General features: G+C 44.6%; 1 protein-coding gene across 1 annotated transcript in view; it reads left to right on the top strand.

Moving 5' to 3' along the window:
- TLN2 (talin 2) overlaps window positions 1-17,703 on the top strand; it is a 443,787-nt gene that overhangs the window by 326,470 nt on the left and 99,614 nt on the right. Inside the window, exons 28-32 of the mRNA XM_004274706.2 lie at window positions 2,182-2,284; window positions 12,571-12,779; window positions 13,645-13,764; window positions 14,812-15,009; window positions 16,058-16,197. Coding sequence (XP_004274754.1) covers window positions 2,182-2,284; window positions 12,571-12,779; window positions 13,645-13,764; window positions 14,812-15,009; window positions 16,058-16,197 — 770 coding nt within the window. The remainder of the gene's footprint in view (window positions 1-2,181; window positions 2,285-12,570; window positions 12,780-13,644; window positions 13,765-14,811; window positions 15,010-16,057; window positions 16,198-17,703) is intronic.

Below are 17,703 nucleotides of genomic sequence, written 5' to 3'. Positions count from 1 at the left end.
TGTTGGTGGCAGCTGGGGTCTGGGACTCTACCTCTGTTAGGAAGTCACGACATTTTTAGAGTTGGGGGGGAGGGGTGGTCAGTGTGTCTCAGTTTCAAGTGTTTTTAATGCAAAGCCCTAGAATAGCCACATTTCTCTGGAACAGTATTATGATAGAGATGGCCCTGAGGGGGCCTCTGGTGATGGGCCTGTGTGTACCTGCCTGGGGTGTGGCTGGGGATGACCAGGCATCAGTTCCTATTCATCCCTCTTTTCCATAAACAAGACCTGCTGGCGTTTGAGGCCAGTGTTCTAATCCTGCAGGCTTTTTCTGAAAAGAATGCCCAGGGCAGCTGGAGGAGCTATGTTTAGACCTAGGAGTCCTGGCTTCTTGGTCCAGGTTGTGTCATCCACTAGCTGTAGGCAAGTCCCAATCTCCTCTATGTCTAAAGTATTTTATTTACGAAATGGGTGGCAATTAAGTTATAAACACAGAATATATTTTCAACAGTCGTGTTTAAAAAAAAAAATTTCCATAGTGCAAGGCACTGGGGTGGGCAATGGCAAAGCACTTTACTCTAGTAAAGCCACAACAGCAAGTGGAATGTTGGCTCCAGAAATCTCATTTGATCACGTTATGGTACCTCCTGATGCCTGTGCCAGGGTTTTCTTGGCTAAAATTTTACCAGTCGTCCTCATTTGTATGTACCTCCTTTCCCTCACTCCTGAACATTACTAATAAAATAGCTTCATTTATTAAGCACCTCTTCTGCACTGTGTACACACACAGTCAGCCTAGTTTATCCTGATAGTAACCTAATGAACAAGTGTTGTTCACCCCATTTTACAGCTGAAAAAAAAAAGGTGCCCTGTTCTACTCAATGTTACCTGGTAGTTAGCATCAGAACCATGGGTTGAACCCAGATCTGTAAGACTCCAAAACCCATGCCTTGATCTTTCACAGTGAGAACTTTTACTCTTAGCTACTGCTGCTCTTTGGATAGAAACTAAAAACTTTTAGAGTATAAAAGGACAACCAGAGCATCTAATTTACCATTGAACAATGCCTGGTACGTAGGAAGCATTCGGAAAATATTTGTGAAATCAAGCTACCCCTGATTGTAAAAACAGGAAACTCAGGAAGTCACTTAACTAAGGTGCCCCGGCTAAAGAGAAAGTCAGTATTGGCTCCTGAGCCAGCAGCTTTGCAAAGTGGTCCAGGTATCCCTTTGCAGACTTCTGTGCTCCAGGAGCCCATGACACCTATTCTGCCTTCACATGAAACAACCGGTCAGTTAGAATGCAAGAAACATCATGTAATTTTTAAAGAAATTGTTTGCCCTAAACAAATGTGTGTACTGTGTTATACTGTTGGCTACAGTGGACCAGGCTCCATTTTTTACTTGAAGAAAATGCCTCTCTTAGAAAACATGTTGTGGGGTTAAAACTGCATACATTTCCTGATGCTTTTCTGAACTCTCGCAGCGTGCCCGGAAGTTCTCTTCCAAAATGTTGTCCTCATCTAGTAATTGAATAATTACCCTTACCATAGGGCTTTATTGACTTTATTCTCTGAATTATTTATTCCGTTGACAAAGCAAGACGACGTGCTCGTCATGGGAAGCAAGCTCTTTGCCCGTTTTCATAATCTCATTTACCATCCCAAACCTCTATTCCTATTGCATTTCCCTCTGGTTAGAACTCCGCAAAGTATAATGATCAAATTGAACAATGTTAATGGTCCCACGTGCCCGGAAGGTGGAACAGCTGGATGTCTGCTCACTTCCTGCTAAGGCATAATTAATTCTCACTAAGGATTTGTTGCAGACTTCTGAATTAGCTTCTGAAAGCATAATACTAATGGCTACCATTTGTTGAGTACCTACGTTAATTCTCTGAAAACCTTCTGAGCTAGATACTGTGATCTCAGGACACAGAGACTGGGAGAGTTCAGTGACTTACCCCAATCTCTCAACAGCTAGCAAGTGGGGAAAGGAAGCAGAGGGCAGGGTGTGAACTCATTTGTTTATCCTGAAGCCTGGGTTCTTTCCCCTCTATCACCCTACTTCTTCTTAGTGCCATTGGTGTATTAGGTGGGAAAGAGTTGAGGCCCAGAAGTTTGATCTGCATTATTTTGGGGCTAAGACTTTAGTGGATGATTTGCCTCTTCTAAGCTGTCTTCCTCCTTGAATCTTCTTACAGCTGGAAAAATGTGCTCAGGACCTGGGAAGTACATCTAAAGCAGTGGGCTCCTCCATGGCGCAGCTCCTGACCTGTGCTGCTCAAGGCAATGAGCACTACACAGGTGAGACTCACACCCTTCGTGATGCCCTGAGGCCAGGTACAGACCACTGGGCTGGTGCGGGGAGTTTGTTGATTTGACAGTGAACCTGACTTTTTTATTTCAGCAGTTCAACACACATTTTTCAAGCACTTTCAACATGCTTGTTACTGGGCTTGATGCTAAGCGTACAAAGACTAATCAAATATGATTCCCCCAAACTATTTGAGTCACCCCTATTAGATATAAGCAGATGGTAATTATAGACCTCTGCAACTGTGTATGTCTCTTGAAATCCCACTAAAGGAGAGAAAGAAAGAAAAAGTCAAAGAAAATGAGAGAGAAGAAAACAAATAAGATCTCAATGAAGTTGTCGAAGATGGAAGGAGACAGATGAGTGGTAACTGAGAGACCCCAATAAATAAAAACCTAAAGTTGTCCAGGGATAGGGAAGCTAACAAGAAGCAAGCTGATTGGTGCTGCAAAACTCTGGGAGGGTTTGAGCCCTGGAGACACCAGGTACCCCTGAACCAGGAGTACTGTATAAGGAACAGAATGTATAAGGAAAAATACCTGGTGATACAAAAAAAAAAAAGAATGTTCTCATAGTCGGAGGTCTGTTTCTATCTAAAATGGAGACAACAAGAAGTTTCAGTATTAGCCCATTACTTGAAAATGAGAACTACATCAGGACTTCCCTGGTGGCGCAGTGGTTAAGAATCCACCTGCCAGTGCAGGGAACACAGGTTCGAGCCCTGGTCCAGGAAGATCCCACATGCCACGGAACAACTAAGCCCATGCGCCACAACTACTGAGCCTGCGCTCTAGAGCCTGCGAGCCACAACTACTGAGCCTACGAGCTGCAACTACTGAAGCCCGCGTGCCTAGAGCCTCTGCTCTGTGACAAAGAGAAGCCACCGCAATGAAAAGCCCGCACACCACAACGAACAGTAGCCCCTGCTCACCGCAACTAGAGAAAAGCCCGCATGCAGCAACAAAGACCCAACACAGCCATAAATAAATAATTAAATAAATCCATCCATCCATCCATCAGAAGAAACCTTAAAGAACTGAGTGGCTCTATAAGTAGGAATCAGGTGAAGAGGAGATGGATTGTTGCTTTTGTTATATAGTAGTACGGCTTGAATATTTTTTTTTTTGAAATATACATTGCTATTAAAGAATAATATACATCCAGAGGAGAGTATAAGTCCTAAATGTATATCTTCATGAGTTATCCCAAATTGAATACACCTGAAAAACCCCCACCAAGATCAAGTAATGAGCATTTTTGGCGTCCCAGGGGAATTGCTGGGTCATAGGCTGTGCGGCCACTCAGCTACAGTCCTTCCTGCGGTATCTGAAATTTCCACTTGTTCTACATCCTGGTCACCACATCTGCTTTGTCAATATTAGCCATTCTGTTGAGTGTGTCGTAGAATCACATTATGGCTTTAGTTTGCGTGTCCCTGAGGAACAGGGCAGTTGAGGATATTTTCAGTTTATCAGCCATTTGGGTACCTTCTTTTGTGAAGCATCTCTTCATGTCTTTTGCCCATTTTTTTAAAATATGAGTTTTCTGCCTTTTCCTTATTTATTTGCAGGAGTTAGTTGTCACATATATATGTATTTCTTGTGTCTTGTGGCTTACCTTTTCACTGTTTTAAAGGTGTTTCTTGATAAACAGAACTTAAATTTTAATATAGTCCAATTTACACTTCTCCTTTATGGTTAGTGCTTTTTGTGTCCGATTTAAAAATGTTGCTTCTCCAGGTCATGAAGATATTCTTCTCTGTTATAGTCTAAAGGCTTTGTTGTTTTACTTGCATATTTAGAACTACGATCCGCCTGGATTTGAGTTTTGTATGTGGGCAAACAGGGTCCTAGTGTAGTTGCTTTTGCACCAGGGCATCCATCCATTTGACCCAGCACCACTTTCTGAAGCGACCCTCCTTTCCCCAGTGGTCTTGAGGGCAATTTCATTATAAATTAAGGGCATAAATGTGAGTCAGTTTCTGAACTTTTGCTTCTTTTTCATTGCTTTAATTGCCTGATCTTACCTTAGTACCATACTTTCCTAATCATTGCAGTTTTATACTAAGTGTTAACATCTGATAATGTGAGTCCTCTGTCTTTGTTATTCTTCCTCAAGTTAGTGCTGACTTTCCTTGACCCTTTGTATTTCCACATCTATTTTAGAATCAACCTGTCAATTTGTACCCTCCCCCACAAAAAAACCCTTTCGCTTGTTTTTTTATTTGTTTGTTTTTTTGATCAGGGTTACCTGAATCTGGGGATAATTGAAATCTTTACATTACTGAGTCTTCTAATCTGTGAATGTGGTATATCTCTACATTTATTTAGATTTCCATTCTCTCAATACTGTTTTATAGTTTTTTTGCATAGAAGTTTTTGTTTTCATTAGAGTGTGCGTCATAAATCTTTTACTTTCATTTTTTCTCTATGCTTATGTTTAATGCATGTGTATGCATGCATACCTATGTGTATCATGTAGTTGTTCTTTCAGAGGGGGAGGAGTTGTTTGTTGATGTGACAGTATTTTCTGTTCAATTGGAGTATTTGGTCTGTTTATATATAATATAATTACTGATATATTGTGGTTTGTATTTGTCATCTTACTATTTCTTTTCTATATGTTCTACCTATCCTAGGCTCCTTTTTCTCTCCTTTCTTGCTTTCTTTCAGATTTATATGTGCTTTTTAAAATCTATTTCTCTTCCCTTGATTAGTTTATTAGTTGTACATTCACTGCCTATTCTTTTTTTTTTTTTTTTTGCTGTATGTGGGCCTCTCACTGCTGTGGCCTCTCCCATTGCGGAGCACAGGCTCCGGACGCGCAGCCTCAGCGGCCATGGCTCACGGGCCCAGCCGCTCCACGGCATGTGGGATCTTCCCAGACCAGGGCACGAACCTGCGTACCCTGCATCAGCAGGCAGACTCTCAACCACTGCGCCACCAGGGAAGCCCCTCACTGCCTATTCTTGAACAATTTTTTTTTCTTTTTTCTTTTTTTTTTGCGGTACGCGGGCCTCTCGCTGTTGTGGCCTCTCCCGTTGCGGAGCACAGGCTCCGGACGCGGCCATGGCTCACAGACCCAGCCGCTCCGCGGCATGTGGGATCTTCCCGGACCGGGGCACGAACCCGTGTCCCCTGCATCGGCAGGCGGACTCTCAACCACTGCGCCACCAGGGAAGCCCTTGAACAATTTTTTAAAAGTATAATATAAGTTAGTGTGTTTACCTCTTCCTGGACAGTGCAAGAATCTTGGGACACTTAAACTTCATTGACCTTTCTTCCAACTCATTCATTGTTGTTGAGTGCTTTAATTCTACATATATTTAACCTCCTCAGTACTGCCTCAAAGTTGTTTCATAGTCAGTATTGATTAAATGCTCCTCCATATTGACCTTTCCATTGCTGTTCATTCCTTTCTGCATCGCAATGTGCTTCCACCTGGGATTATTTCCTGTCTGCCTAAAGAACTCCCTGCATTAATTCCTTTAGTGTGAGTCTGCAGTGACCAATTCTTTCAGTTGTTGTTTGTTTAAAATGCCTTTGTTTAGCCTCTATTTTTGGTAGATAATTTTACGTGTTGTAAAATTTTAGGTTGGCAGTTATTTTCTTCCAGCATTTGAAGGTGTTATTCCGTTGTCAGCACTTGAAGGTGTTATTCCGTTGTCTTCTGGCTTCCTTTATTTCTGTTGTGAAGTCAGCTGTCGCTTTACCCTTCCACAGGTCATGTGGTTTTAGTTTTCCCCTCTGCTACTCGTTTTTTGGATTTTCTCAGTCTTTGGTTTTCAAGCACTGTGCCTAGAGGAGTTTTGTTTTGTGTCGTTTTGCCTATTTATCCCACTTTGGGTTTTAGTACTCCTTAAAGATGGGATTTGCTGTCTTAGATCAGTTTTGGAAAACTCAGCCACTATATCTTCAAATGCTGCTTCTGTCCCATTTTTTTCTCTCCTCTTTGTACACTCCAGCTACCCCCTATGTTAGATATTTTCACTGTTTTGTGTGTCTCCTATGCTCTTTTCTATATTGGCCATAATTTTTCTTCTCCATGCTTTATTCTGTGTGGGTTTTTTTTGGATTTATCTGCAGCTCACTATTCCTCCTACCTTCAAACTCTTCTATTGAGTTTTTAATTTTAAATGTCATATTTTTCAGTTTTATAATAACCTTTTGATGGCTTTCTTGTACTTTCCATTTCTCTGCTGAAATTCTCTATCTTGTCATCTAATTTCTTCAACATAGTTTTTACATTTACTTAAAGTCTAGGTTCAATAACTCACCGTAGGATCACCTACGGGCGTCTTGTTATCTGTTTTGTTTTCTGTTTTTTTTTTTTCTCTTCTTGGTTTTCAACTATTGACCTTATCTCCTGATGTTTCTGATTTTTTTTAATTTAATGCTAATCATTGGTATTTACATTGTAGAAATAATTTGAGGCTCTAGATTGTGTTTTCTTCCGTACAGAGGATTAATCTTTTATTTTAGCAGGTGGTTAAAAAAGGAGAAGATCACCGTAATACGAGCGGAACCGAACTGATTGGATATTGCAAAGTCCATTTCCAGTTTACCTTGTAGGGTGTAGCCCTTCGTGCCTCCTGTCTAAACATCTGTGATGTTTATGAGGGCCATTCTGATTGTTGAGCTCAGAACTATGCTTCTTTTATCTTCCCATCCCCATGCGACTTCAGAAAGTTTTGCTCAGCCTCTCAGTTTCTGGGCAACAGTTTACAAATTAGAAAATGCCTTGAAGGGGGGAAAGCAGTGTTGTACTCACTTCTCTGTACTTTCTTTCTCTTCCAAGGTCTTGGCTTTCATTACCTTGGTTCCTTGGTATCTCTCCAGTGCCTTCAAACAGATGTTTTGTCTGTATTTTTCCAGAGTTTCTAGTTGTTTCTCTGAGGGGGAGGGTTCATCTGCAATAAGTTATTCTTTCCATCACTATAAGGAAAATCCTCTTTGGTTCTTCAAAAACTGTGTATATTTATTACTTTGAAAATAAGAGCACAGGAGGAGCACAAAAAGAGTTACCACGGCACAGTGTAATATAGTACCTGCAACAGTAAGAATGTACAATTCTGTCCTCATGAGAGGGTGAGGGAACGTTCCACAGCAGAACTGACACCTGATCGGGGTTTGAAGGATTATTACGACTCACTTAGCTTTCAAGGAGAAAGAAAAGTGTATGTAAATTCTTAAAAGCTTAGGGCATATGAGAGATGTAGTTTCAAGAACTTCTACACATTCCTGAAATCTTGCCAGATTTTGTGCAGATGATGAAATGGATTTTTAATGAAGGAAAGACTGCTTCACAAGTTGCGTCATCCAATACTGATAACATCCAGGATGACAGACTGTCTAGTTGATGTCTGAAGAACGGCCTAGAAGTATCCCCATTTCATTTTGGCAGGCGCCAACTAGGTGGTGGTGGCGGACTTGGGAACAGCGTATGTGAAGTCCCAAAGGCAGGAGAAGAAGGCTGATGAAATGAAGTGAGAGGATCCAAGTGAAAGGCAAGGGGGTAGGGAGTAAGAAGATAAGGCTGGGAAGGTCAGCTGGGATCAGATCGTAAAAGGCCTCATAAGCCAATTTAAATACATTGAAATTGAAGCTCAGAGCATGTGAAAATACTGAAGAATTTGCATCTGTCGACACAGTCTCGATTGCCCTTAATGCACTTTGCCCTTCTTTTCGTGTGCTGATAAACTGGAGGGAAGCAAAGTTGGAGGCAGGGAGACCAGTGAGAAGGCTGTTGCATTCATCCAGATAAGAGTTGTTAGTGGAGAGGAAGGATGGATTAAAGAAAAAGAGACCTCACGGTTGTTGGTGATGGATTACAAGTTGGTAGGAATGGGAATAGGGAAAGCAACACGGACAGCCCTAAGTTTAGCCTGATAGCTGAACGAAGAGTTGTATGAGTCACTGTGATGGAGACACAGGGTCATTGGCAGGCATGTTGAGGGCTGGAGTTTAGGGGTACCAGGTTCAACTTTATTATTATTATTGTTGTTGGGGGGGCTGCCCTGGGTCTTTGTTGCAGCTTTTCGTTGCGGCACATGGGCTCGGTAGTTGCAACTCATGGGCTTAGTTGCCCCACAGCATGCGGGTCTTAGTTCCCTGACCAGTGATCGAACCCACATCCTGTGCATTGGAAGGCGGATTCTTAACCACTGGACCACCAGGGAAGTCCCAGGTTCAACTTTAAATGGATTCAATTTGAAATCTCTGCAGGATATCCACAGAGAGGTGCCCATTAGGCAGCCGGATATTTACCTCTGGAACTCAGTAGAGAAGTCTGGGCTGGAGATAAATATTTCTAAATGTTTAATAAAATGATAATGATTGAAACCACGGGGGTAGCTAAGTTTGCATAAGGGAAAGTGGTAGAGTGAGAACAATTTTATCAGATATAACCCTATGGAACCCAAGTATTTCAGGAGAAGGCTGAGCATTAGAAATCCTTGAAAGAAACGAGAACATGCAGCCTTGGAGAGACCATGGAAACCAGGAGAGAGGGATGTCTCTCGACTCACAGAGATAATTGCTGCCTGGAAAGACACTGCAGAGAGGGACTTAAGAAGCATCCACTGGCTTAAGGAAAAACAAGGTCAATGCTCTCCCTGTTGAAGGCAATTACAGGAAAGTTGATGAATGGATGGGAAGCAGGGAGAGAGCACGAGTGTGGACAGCTTCTCCCTGGGTGTCAGTTCCCTCGTCCATGCCTAAGGTGTGTGGGATACTCAGAAGTTAACACACGAGCTGCCACTGGACTAGGTTCTAATGCAGATGTGGTTTTATTCGGCCAGTGCAGTGTTCAAAATACATTTCTTCTCGGCTGAGTAGTTACATAGACAGAACCCTTTCCAGATCCTTTAGGACAGATTAAAAAATCTTGTGTACTTGGTTTTTACCTGGTGAGCTTGATACGTGGTCTAATGCTGTCTACACACAATCTACGTGAATTCTGATCAGGAGTAATTACTATTACAAAGAATTCCTCTGTATTTCATATGACTAATGTGTCTCCCTAAGACTGTTGCTGAATATAATTTGAGATCTAGACGGCAGGAATACTGGGAACGTCATCTGTGTCTTGCAAGGATTGTGGTTATTGAAGCAGGGAGTGTGCTTCAGAGTTTCGCACTGGCACTTCTGGGGTGTGTTGCACCCTTGACTACAGGAACAATTTTGCGGGGGGAGGGTGGTGATTGCTCGGAGATATGACTCTGATGATTCTCATTGTTACCATTGAGAATATTGCTGTGAATTCAGCCACGTACAGCCTCGGATGGTCATTTGCTCCCTGGCATCTGGTGGCCTTGTTTCATCCTTTTGTTGGTGTGGCTTCCACTTTGCGGGAAACCTAATGCCGCCAAAGAGGATCCTTGGTGTGCCTTGAGGTTTCACAGTGAGTCCTCAGCAGAAAACACGTGGGGTGGATATACCTCGGCTTTTGGAATTCCGCTCTTCTGGTTTCTGCCTTTTGGAAAAATTGTCTGAGTCTATAAAAGCCTTTTCAGTAAATAATTTTTTCATGAACATGACTTTTCTAATGGCGTATGATAAATGTTTTATTCTTCCAAAATAATACAACTCAAATAGAAATAGATTCAAGAGTCCACGTGGTAACGAGGAAGGCAAGAGGAGAGGTCTAGAAATCACAGCCTAGAATTTTCAGTGGTCACAGCTGGGATCTCAGCCTCTCCTATGACCTGTGGGAAACTGAGACCCAGAGGGAAAAGGCGGCGGCTGTTTAGTCCACACAGCTTGTCAGCAGCAGAGCTGGACGAGGTCTTAACCACACCTGGTGGGTGCCCTTCTGAGCAAGGATGTCCTTCCACCCTGGGCCAGAAGCTTCAGCATAATATGAATCGGGAGATTAGGTTTGACATAAACACACTACCATGTATAAAATAGATAGCTAGTGGGAACCTGATGTATAGCACAGGAAGCTCAGCTCGGTGCTGTGTGATGACCTAGATGGGTGCGATGCAGGGGGTGGGGGGAGGTCCAAGAGGGAGGGGATATAGATGATTCACTTTGCCGTACAGCAGAAACTAATGCAACATTGTAAAGCAATTATACTCCAGTAAAAAACAAGCAATAAAACCCTCCTTGATGTCTCCAAAAAAAAAAAAAAAAAAATGCAGTGATTCTTCTCTTTGGCTTTTTTCTCTCCTTCACCTTGGCTTTACTTATCTTTATGCTTTCTCCTCTGCCATATAAAACACTTTGTTTAAAATGTGTTCATTCCACATGCTGCGCTCAGAAGTGCCGTGTGATAAATGGTAGATGGGCAGCTTTGCAATTTGCCTTGATTAGATTGTAGAGTTATGTCCCAGTTATGCGACTTCCTAAGTATTTACAGATGAGCCAGTCTGCAGCTCTGGGAAGTTGTTTTATGGATTCCCCAGGACCTTTTGTGTGCTTTCTTGTATTTCGGTGCCTCGTCCCTAGTAAAGAGAGGACCACCTGCTGCGTCTGTGCCCACGCGGCTGAAGCAGCGGCGGTAAAGACCACGCTCAGGGGTGCCTAGAGACCATCCAGCCGAAGGCTTTAGATACAGTCATCTCAAAGTGTAGTGAAAGAGCAAGTCATCTGTGAATATTTCATGCAGATGTTGTATGTTCTAACAAGAATCGCTTGTAGTTCTCTATCCCAGAGAACACTGTGCAGAGTCTGACCCCGAAGTTAAGAAACTAACCTCAGATCTAAAGGTGTGTCCGTGGTCAAGATGCTTCTCAGCACTGGGCCTCATCTGAAATGGTTCGATGAGATGAGCTTTGAGGCTGGCTATTCTGCAGTTCCCCAGGTTCCAGGAGCCTTTTGTTACGTGCCTTGGCATTTCCAGTCTCCTTCCTTTTCTTGGGTGCGCCAAGCACTAGGTACCATGTAGGAAGGCGCCTCTTCTTTCTATGGGAGGTGGCACTGTAGTTTTTAAGGACTAGTTTATATGCATAGTTTATCTCCGAATCCCATCATCTTTAGAAGTGAATTTAAAGATGAGCAGGCACTTCGCAAAAGAGGATGTCCAAACAGCCACTGAGTGTATGAAAAAGTGCTCAACATCGTTGCTCACTAGGGATATAAGAATTAAACCTCAGTGAGGGACTTCCCTGGTGGTCCAGCGGTTAAGACTCCACGCTTCCACTACAGGGGGCATGGTTTTAATCCCTGGTCGGGGAACTAAGATTCCCGCATGCTATACACCCACCAGAACTGGATAAAATAAAAAATCTAACACTAGTAAGTACGGGCCAGGATGAAGAGCAACTGTAACTCTCATATATATAGTGCTGGCGGAGTGTATAATGGCAAAACCAGTCTGAAGAAGTGTGGTAGTATCCTCCAAAGCTAAATATACACTTACTCTATGACCCAGCAATTCAGCTCCTAGATTTAAATCCAAGAGAATCAATTCCATATGTCTACCTAAACACAGGGATGAGAACTTTTCCGGTAGCTTTATTCATAATAGTCCACACAGGAAACAATCCCCAAGTGTCCAGCAACAGAAGAATGGATAAGCAGATGTTGCTGTGTTCCTATAATGGAATACGACACAGCAAGAAAAAGCAATGTACTTCTATGTGTAACAGCACGGGTGAATCTCACAGCATTGTGGTCAGAGAAAGAAACCAGACACAAAAGAAGACATACAGTGTGGTTCCATCAACACGTAGTTGAAGAACAGGTAAAACTAGTCTAAGGTGATAAAAGCTAGAATAGGGATTACTTCCAGTGTGAGAGGATTTTGACTGGGAAAGGGCACAGGCAATGGAAATGTTCCTTCTCCATATGGATGGCAGATACGTGGGTGTACACATCGGTACAGATTCAGTGAGCTGCCCAGGGAGACTCATTCACTTTGTTGCGTATAAGTTATGCCCCAATAAAAATGACTGGAAAGAAAAGTGAACTTGAATGGTTCATCTGTGAGTTCGATACTATGCACTTGGTATTTTAGGTCTAGGGACAGGTGGGGTAGTGGGCGTGACAGGAACCAGAGGGAAATGGTGTTTAGCGTGGCATTTGTTGTAACATCCCTCTTGGAGCAGCCCAGAGCCAATGGCTTGAGCTACTTCTTTGAGAAGGACATCAATTCAGATTTTATAAAAAGCAATTTGGAGCCCACCTGTGCCAGGCACTGTCCAAGGATTCTCTCCTTTCTCGAAGGCTCTAGTCTAGAGGCTTACTCCCAAGTAAAAGTATAACTTTTGGATGGAATCTAATAGAAAGTCTGGCGGGCTCTTTTTTTTTTTTTTTTTTTTTTCAATCCCCAGGGGTGGCTGCTCGAGAGACGGCCCAAGCTCTGAAAACGCTGGCCCAGGCTGCCCGGGGCGTGGCTGCATCTACGAGTGACCCCGCGGCTGTGCATGCCATGTTAGATTCCGCCCGGGACGTGATGGAGGGCTCGGCCATGCTCATCCAGGAAGCCAAGCAGGCCCTGATCGCACCTGGAGATGCGGAGAGTCAGCAGAGACTAGCCCAGGTAAGGCCCGGAAGTGGCCATCAAGGTCATCCCTGAGGTGGACGCATGGACAGGCTGTTGCCCGGTGTGAGCAGTTTTGGAAGCCTCGCATGGTAGCCCCCATAACGTGAGACGTGCTTAATTCAGTCAACAGAAAGTATGGGGGGCTTTGTTGAGACCTGCCGTTAGAACGTGAAGGACCTGGACGCAGCATGTCTGTTTTGGGCCTGTGTGTGCTTACGTATAGCCCTCTTCCTAGCCTGGGAGGTGAGGTAGATAGGCTTGGTGTAGCTACTCGGTGCTTTAAACTCTCTCTAGTGCCTCTTCAGGTGATTCTTACCAGAGAGCGTAGACAAGGAGCCTCACACATCCTTAAAAGGCAGCATGTGGGCAACTCCAAGTTGGTCTGGAAGTGCTCAGAACATTCCGCCTGCCCTTGGGCAGGGCGAGGTGTGGGATGATGGCATCAGAGGGTCGCTGAGCATAAATCCATCCCAGGGCGGGCTAACTGTGATCCAAAGGACTCAGGGCCTCCTTCCACCTCAGGACCTCTGCAGGGCTCTCTAGAAGGCAGCTATTTCTCTTCCTCTTGGTGTTGGATACCTTTGTTTCAGAACCGAGTCGTATTTGAGCCACAGTCAGGACTTGGCCTGGCCTTGGGAGCAGGTAGGGTGTGCTGTATCGCTGTGTCAGACCCTGTGCTAAGACAGGATGTTAACCCCAGTGAGCGGCCTAGATGAGGAGATTTAACGGTAAACAGTGTCAGGCAGACGCTGGCAGATCAGTTCCCCATCTCTTTTAGCTCTGCTCACTCCCAACACGTGTGCAAGAATGTTTGCCCTGAAACCTGCTTTCTGTTGGGGCTTTTCTCCCTCTGTGTATTCAGGTGGCCAAAGCCGTCTCTCACTCCTTGAATAACTGCGTGAATTGCCTCCCTGGGCAGAAGGATGTGGACGTGGCCTTGAAGAGCATCGGGGAGTCGAGCAAGAAGCTGCTGGTGGACTCGGTGAGAGGTTTTGGCTCGGGCAGGGGCGCCTGGGGGACTGGGCTCACCTTAGGTGTGGGTGGAGTCTGCTCCCCTCTAGGGGACCTCTGAGCGGCTAGCCTTTCCCTTAGGAGTCCTGTTTTTCCTGTCGATTTGCCTTTTCCTTGTTTTACTGTCTGATCAGCCGAGTTCCCAGGTAGAGCTTCTAAAGTTTACTTCTTCTTTGAGCCCATGTTGCTGTTTGCTCTCAGGTCATCCCAGTAAGACAGGAATGGGGGGGGAGGGGGTATATGATCATCTAACTTCTTATCAGGACATCTCAGGCAGTGACCATCAGGCGATAAAGGGATACAAGTGTCAGGGACTCACTGAGAGAGTGAGCCGTCTGTGGAATTTCACTTTGGGGCCTGGTCCCGTCCCTGTCTTGTGAGTCCCCTTTGCGGGTACTTGGCCTTGTTCATCTTTGGTTCTTCTCTGCCTGGTCCCTGGCATATATCAGGTATGCAAGCAGTGGGTGTGGTGTGACTAATATCTAGCTTAACTCTCTGGAACTTTTCACAAACAGTTACAGGGCTGCTAGTGGCACTTCTGTGGAAAAGCTATTCAGTATATTGTTAGCAAAGACCAACTGATGAATAAAAGTGATGGCTGTTAGTTTAGAAGAATAGGATTTAAAGTTTCATAGCATCTGCCTTTTAGTTCCAGAAAGCTAAACCTTTGAGAGTTTCCGTCTGAGAAACCCAAGATAGAGTGCTGGTTCAGAGAGTGGATCCCGAGTCAGACTGCCCAGGTGTGAATCCTGGCTCTGCCACTTAGGAGACCAGAAGACTGAGGAAAGCTGTCCTTACCATTTTTAGATCCACTATGTCTAGCACTGAATAGGTGTTCACGGGAATGTACATATTTTGAAGGTCAACCTTAACAAGGGCTCAGACCACACAGAGCCTTTTAGTCTAGATGACTCACAACTGCATCCCAGGAGAGTCTGTCTTCCCTCTGCAACATACTACCTTTGTTTCTCCTACGCAAAGTAGAACTTCTCCTGCAACGTGCCTTCTCTTGCCATAGTTACCTCCGAGCACGAAGCCTTTCCAGGAAGCCCAGAGTGAACTGAACCAAGCAGCGGCCGATCTGAACCAGTCTGCAGGGGAGGTGGTCCACGCCACTCGGGGCCAGAGCGGAGAGCTGGCTGCAGCCTCCGGGAAGTTCAGTGATGATTTCGATGAATTCCTCGATGCCGGCATTGAGATGGCGGGCCAGGCTCAGGTGAGGCTGGTGTGGCTGAGTGGAGTTGACCCTTGCCCCTCTCAACTCTGGTGGACCGTCGTCCCTTGCGGCCAAGTGGCAAATAGGAGCGGGGAAGCTGTGGGCAGCCCACACCTTTACACTGTCTTTGCTGCTCAGAGAGCTCCATGAGCTCACAGGAATGGCATTCCCAAAGATACTATTAGCTTATGTGTGAAGTTCTTCCTGGAAATGACAGATAACTTTTCCCACGATCCTCCAACAGAACTCATCATTTTATTCATGCTTTTTGGAGGGAGGGCAGCTCTGCATCCTATACTTCAAATGTGGTTTAATACTGTAAAAACTCACGTATTTGAAGTTCGGGGAGCCCACTTGAAAAGGCTGTGTCTGATCCTGAGTGTCAAGTGATTCAAACTTACCTCTTTCAGATGAACAGATAAACCCCTTGTTTAGAACAAGGGAGGGTGACTGGTCTGGTGTCAGCTTATGGAGCTGGTTGTTTTATTTTTTGGCGAGCTCCTGTGAACTCCCTAAAAGTGGTACCCAGGGTGTTTTTTACTCTGTTATCTACAAAGGGTTGTTTCTCGGATGGCAGGCCAGGTGAGAAATGTATCCTTTCCAGAGTCGGGAGCTTCTGGGATGCAGTCAGCTGTAAATGTCCAGACAGTGACGGTAGTTTGTGCCAGGCTGAGATGGACAAGCCCCTTGATACCTCCAGCATTGTTGAGCAAGATGCTGGAGTTGTGGCCCTGTCTGTGTGCTCTCTCTCGCTCGCTCTCTCCCTCCCGCCCCCATTCATGCGCACTCTTGTGAGACAGCACAGCTCTTGGCTGACCCACTTGGGCTGGATTTCTGTCCTGCTGTGTGCATCTTGGTCCGGACATCTGTTTGGGGAACGGTAGACACTGGGCAGAGTCTTGACAAGTTAGGCATCTGCTGACTAATTGGACTTAATGCAACCTAGACAGATAACCTGCTTCCGTTTCAAGGTGCTGCTCCTAGCTCTGAATGCTGCCTAGGAGAAATGGACAGCCCCTAATGACTCTGGCTCCTTTTGACCTTCCAGACGAAAGAAGACCAGATCCAAGTGATAGGGAACCTCAAGAACATCTCGATGGCATCCAGCAAGCTGCTGTTAGCGGCCAAGTCTCTCTCTGTAGACCCAGGAGCACCCAATGCAAAAAATCTCCTGGCCGCAGCTGCAAGGTAAGAGCGGAACAAAATGGGCGTTTGTGTGTGGTGTTTGCAAGATCCACCAGACATCCTGCTGCTTTGCTGAGCGAAGAAGTAGTGCTGACCTTCTGTTGTCAGAGTTGGAGGCGAGAGTGACAGAGATGCTGGTGTCTTATTAAACGGGCTCCTTTGCATGCGCTTTCTCCCCTAAAGATGCCTTCTGTCTCCTCTTAAAGCCTTTTCAGGAGGACTTGCTTAGTCTTAAGGCCCCCACTGAGGTATAAACGTAGTGGCTTAGATTTTTTTTGAAAGTAGTATTACTATCTTTCAGATTATGGAAGTAATATAAGTTCATTAAAAAGAAACCAGAAGATGTTGAAAAGTATAAAAAAAACCGACACTCAACTAGCCATTCAACATTTCTTGAGTCTTACTATATGCCTGGCACCAATGTTAATTAGATGGATTTAAACATGTTCACTTCGTCACGTGCAGAAGGGCTCTAGCTCAGAATGAATGGGGCGGTGGGGAGGAGTAAATTGTTTTGGGAAATATGTTAAAACATGAATCTGAACTTGGGGTAAGGTCAGCGTTCTTCTTTCCTGTTGTTCTCACCTGAGGAACTGGGTCATACAAGAGAATTTCTGCTCCAGGGCCACTGTGGCCGTTTAGTTCAATTACTAGTGATGGAGTGCTGGTAGCTGGAGAAACTGCAGCAACAGCCCAGGAAAATTTTATATTGGCAATCCCACATTCGTATTCCTGAACCAAGAGGGTAGGGTATTTTATTTTCCTATGGAAGTGTAGGCCTGTTTTCGTAGCATTTCTTGATATCACTTTATATGTGGGAAAACTAACAGCAGTGAGAGATTAAATGCGGGACAATTAGGACACATAGCATAATTGGAAACATTTTCAAAATGTGCAGATTAGTGATTTTTAAAACTCATTGCTTGAATTCTACTTAAATTTTTTTTAACTTGGTTTTGTTTGCTTATTTATTTTTCAATGTCTTTATCTCTCCTGGCTTTTTTTTTTTTTTTTTTTTTTTTGCAGTACACGGGCCTCTCACTGTTGTGGCCTCTCCCGTTGCGGAGCACAGGCTCCGGACGCGCAGGCTCAGCGGCCATGGCTCACGGGCCCAGCCGCTCTGCGGCATGTGGGGTCTTCCCGGACCGGGGCACGAACCCACGTTCCCCTGCATCGGCAGGCGGACTCTCAACCACTGCGCCACCAGGGAAGCCCCCTCTCCTGGCTTTTTTAAAGTTGTTAGAATCAGGAGACCTGAATTCTAGTACAAGCTTTAGTGCTTGACTAGGTTACCTTGGTCAGGTCACTCAACCTGTCTAAACTTTCCCATTTGCCAAATAGGGATGTGTACAGACTACATTGTCCTTGAGCTCTGTTCAGTTCTCGATATATAAGGTAGCATGGTACCACTGGTTAAAACCTGTCTCTGGTCTCCTGTTTGCTTGTAGTGTTATTTTATTTTATTTTTATGGGGGGTTAGGTAATTTCAGAGCAGTTGCCTTCAAAACC

Source organism: Orcinus orca, chromosome 2, assembly GCF_937001465.1.
Source record: "Orcinus orca chromosome 2, mOrcOrc1.1, whole genome shotgun sequence".
In the NCBI taxonomy this organism is placed as follows: Eukaryota; Metazoa; Chordata; class Mammalia; order Artiodactyla; family Delphinidae; genus Orcinus; species Orcinus orca.
This window is presented reverse-complemented; position numbering and strand designations above follow the sequence as displayed.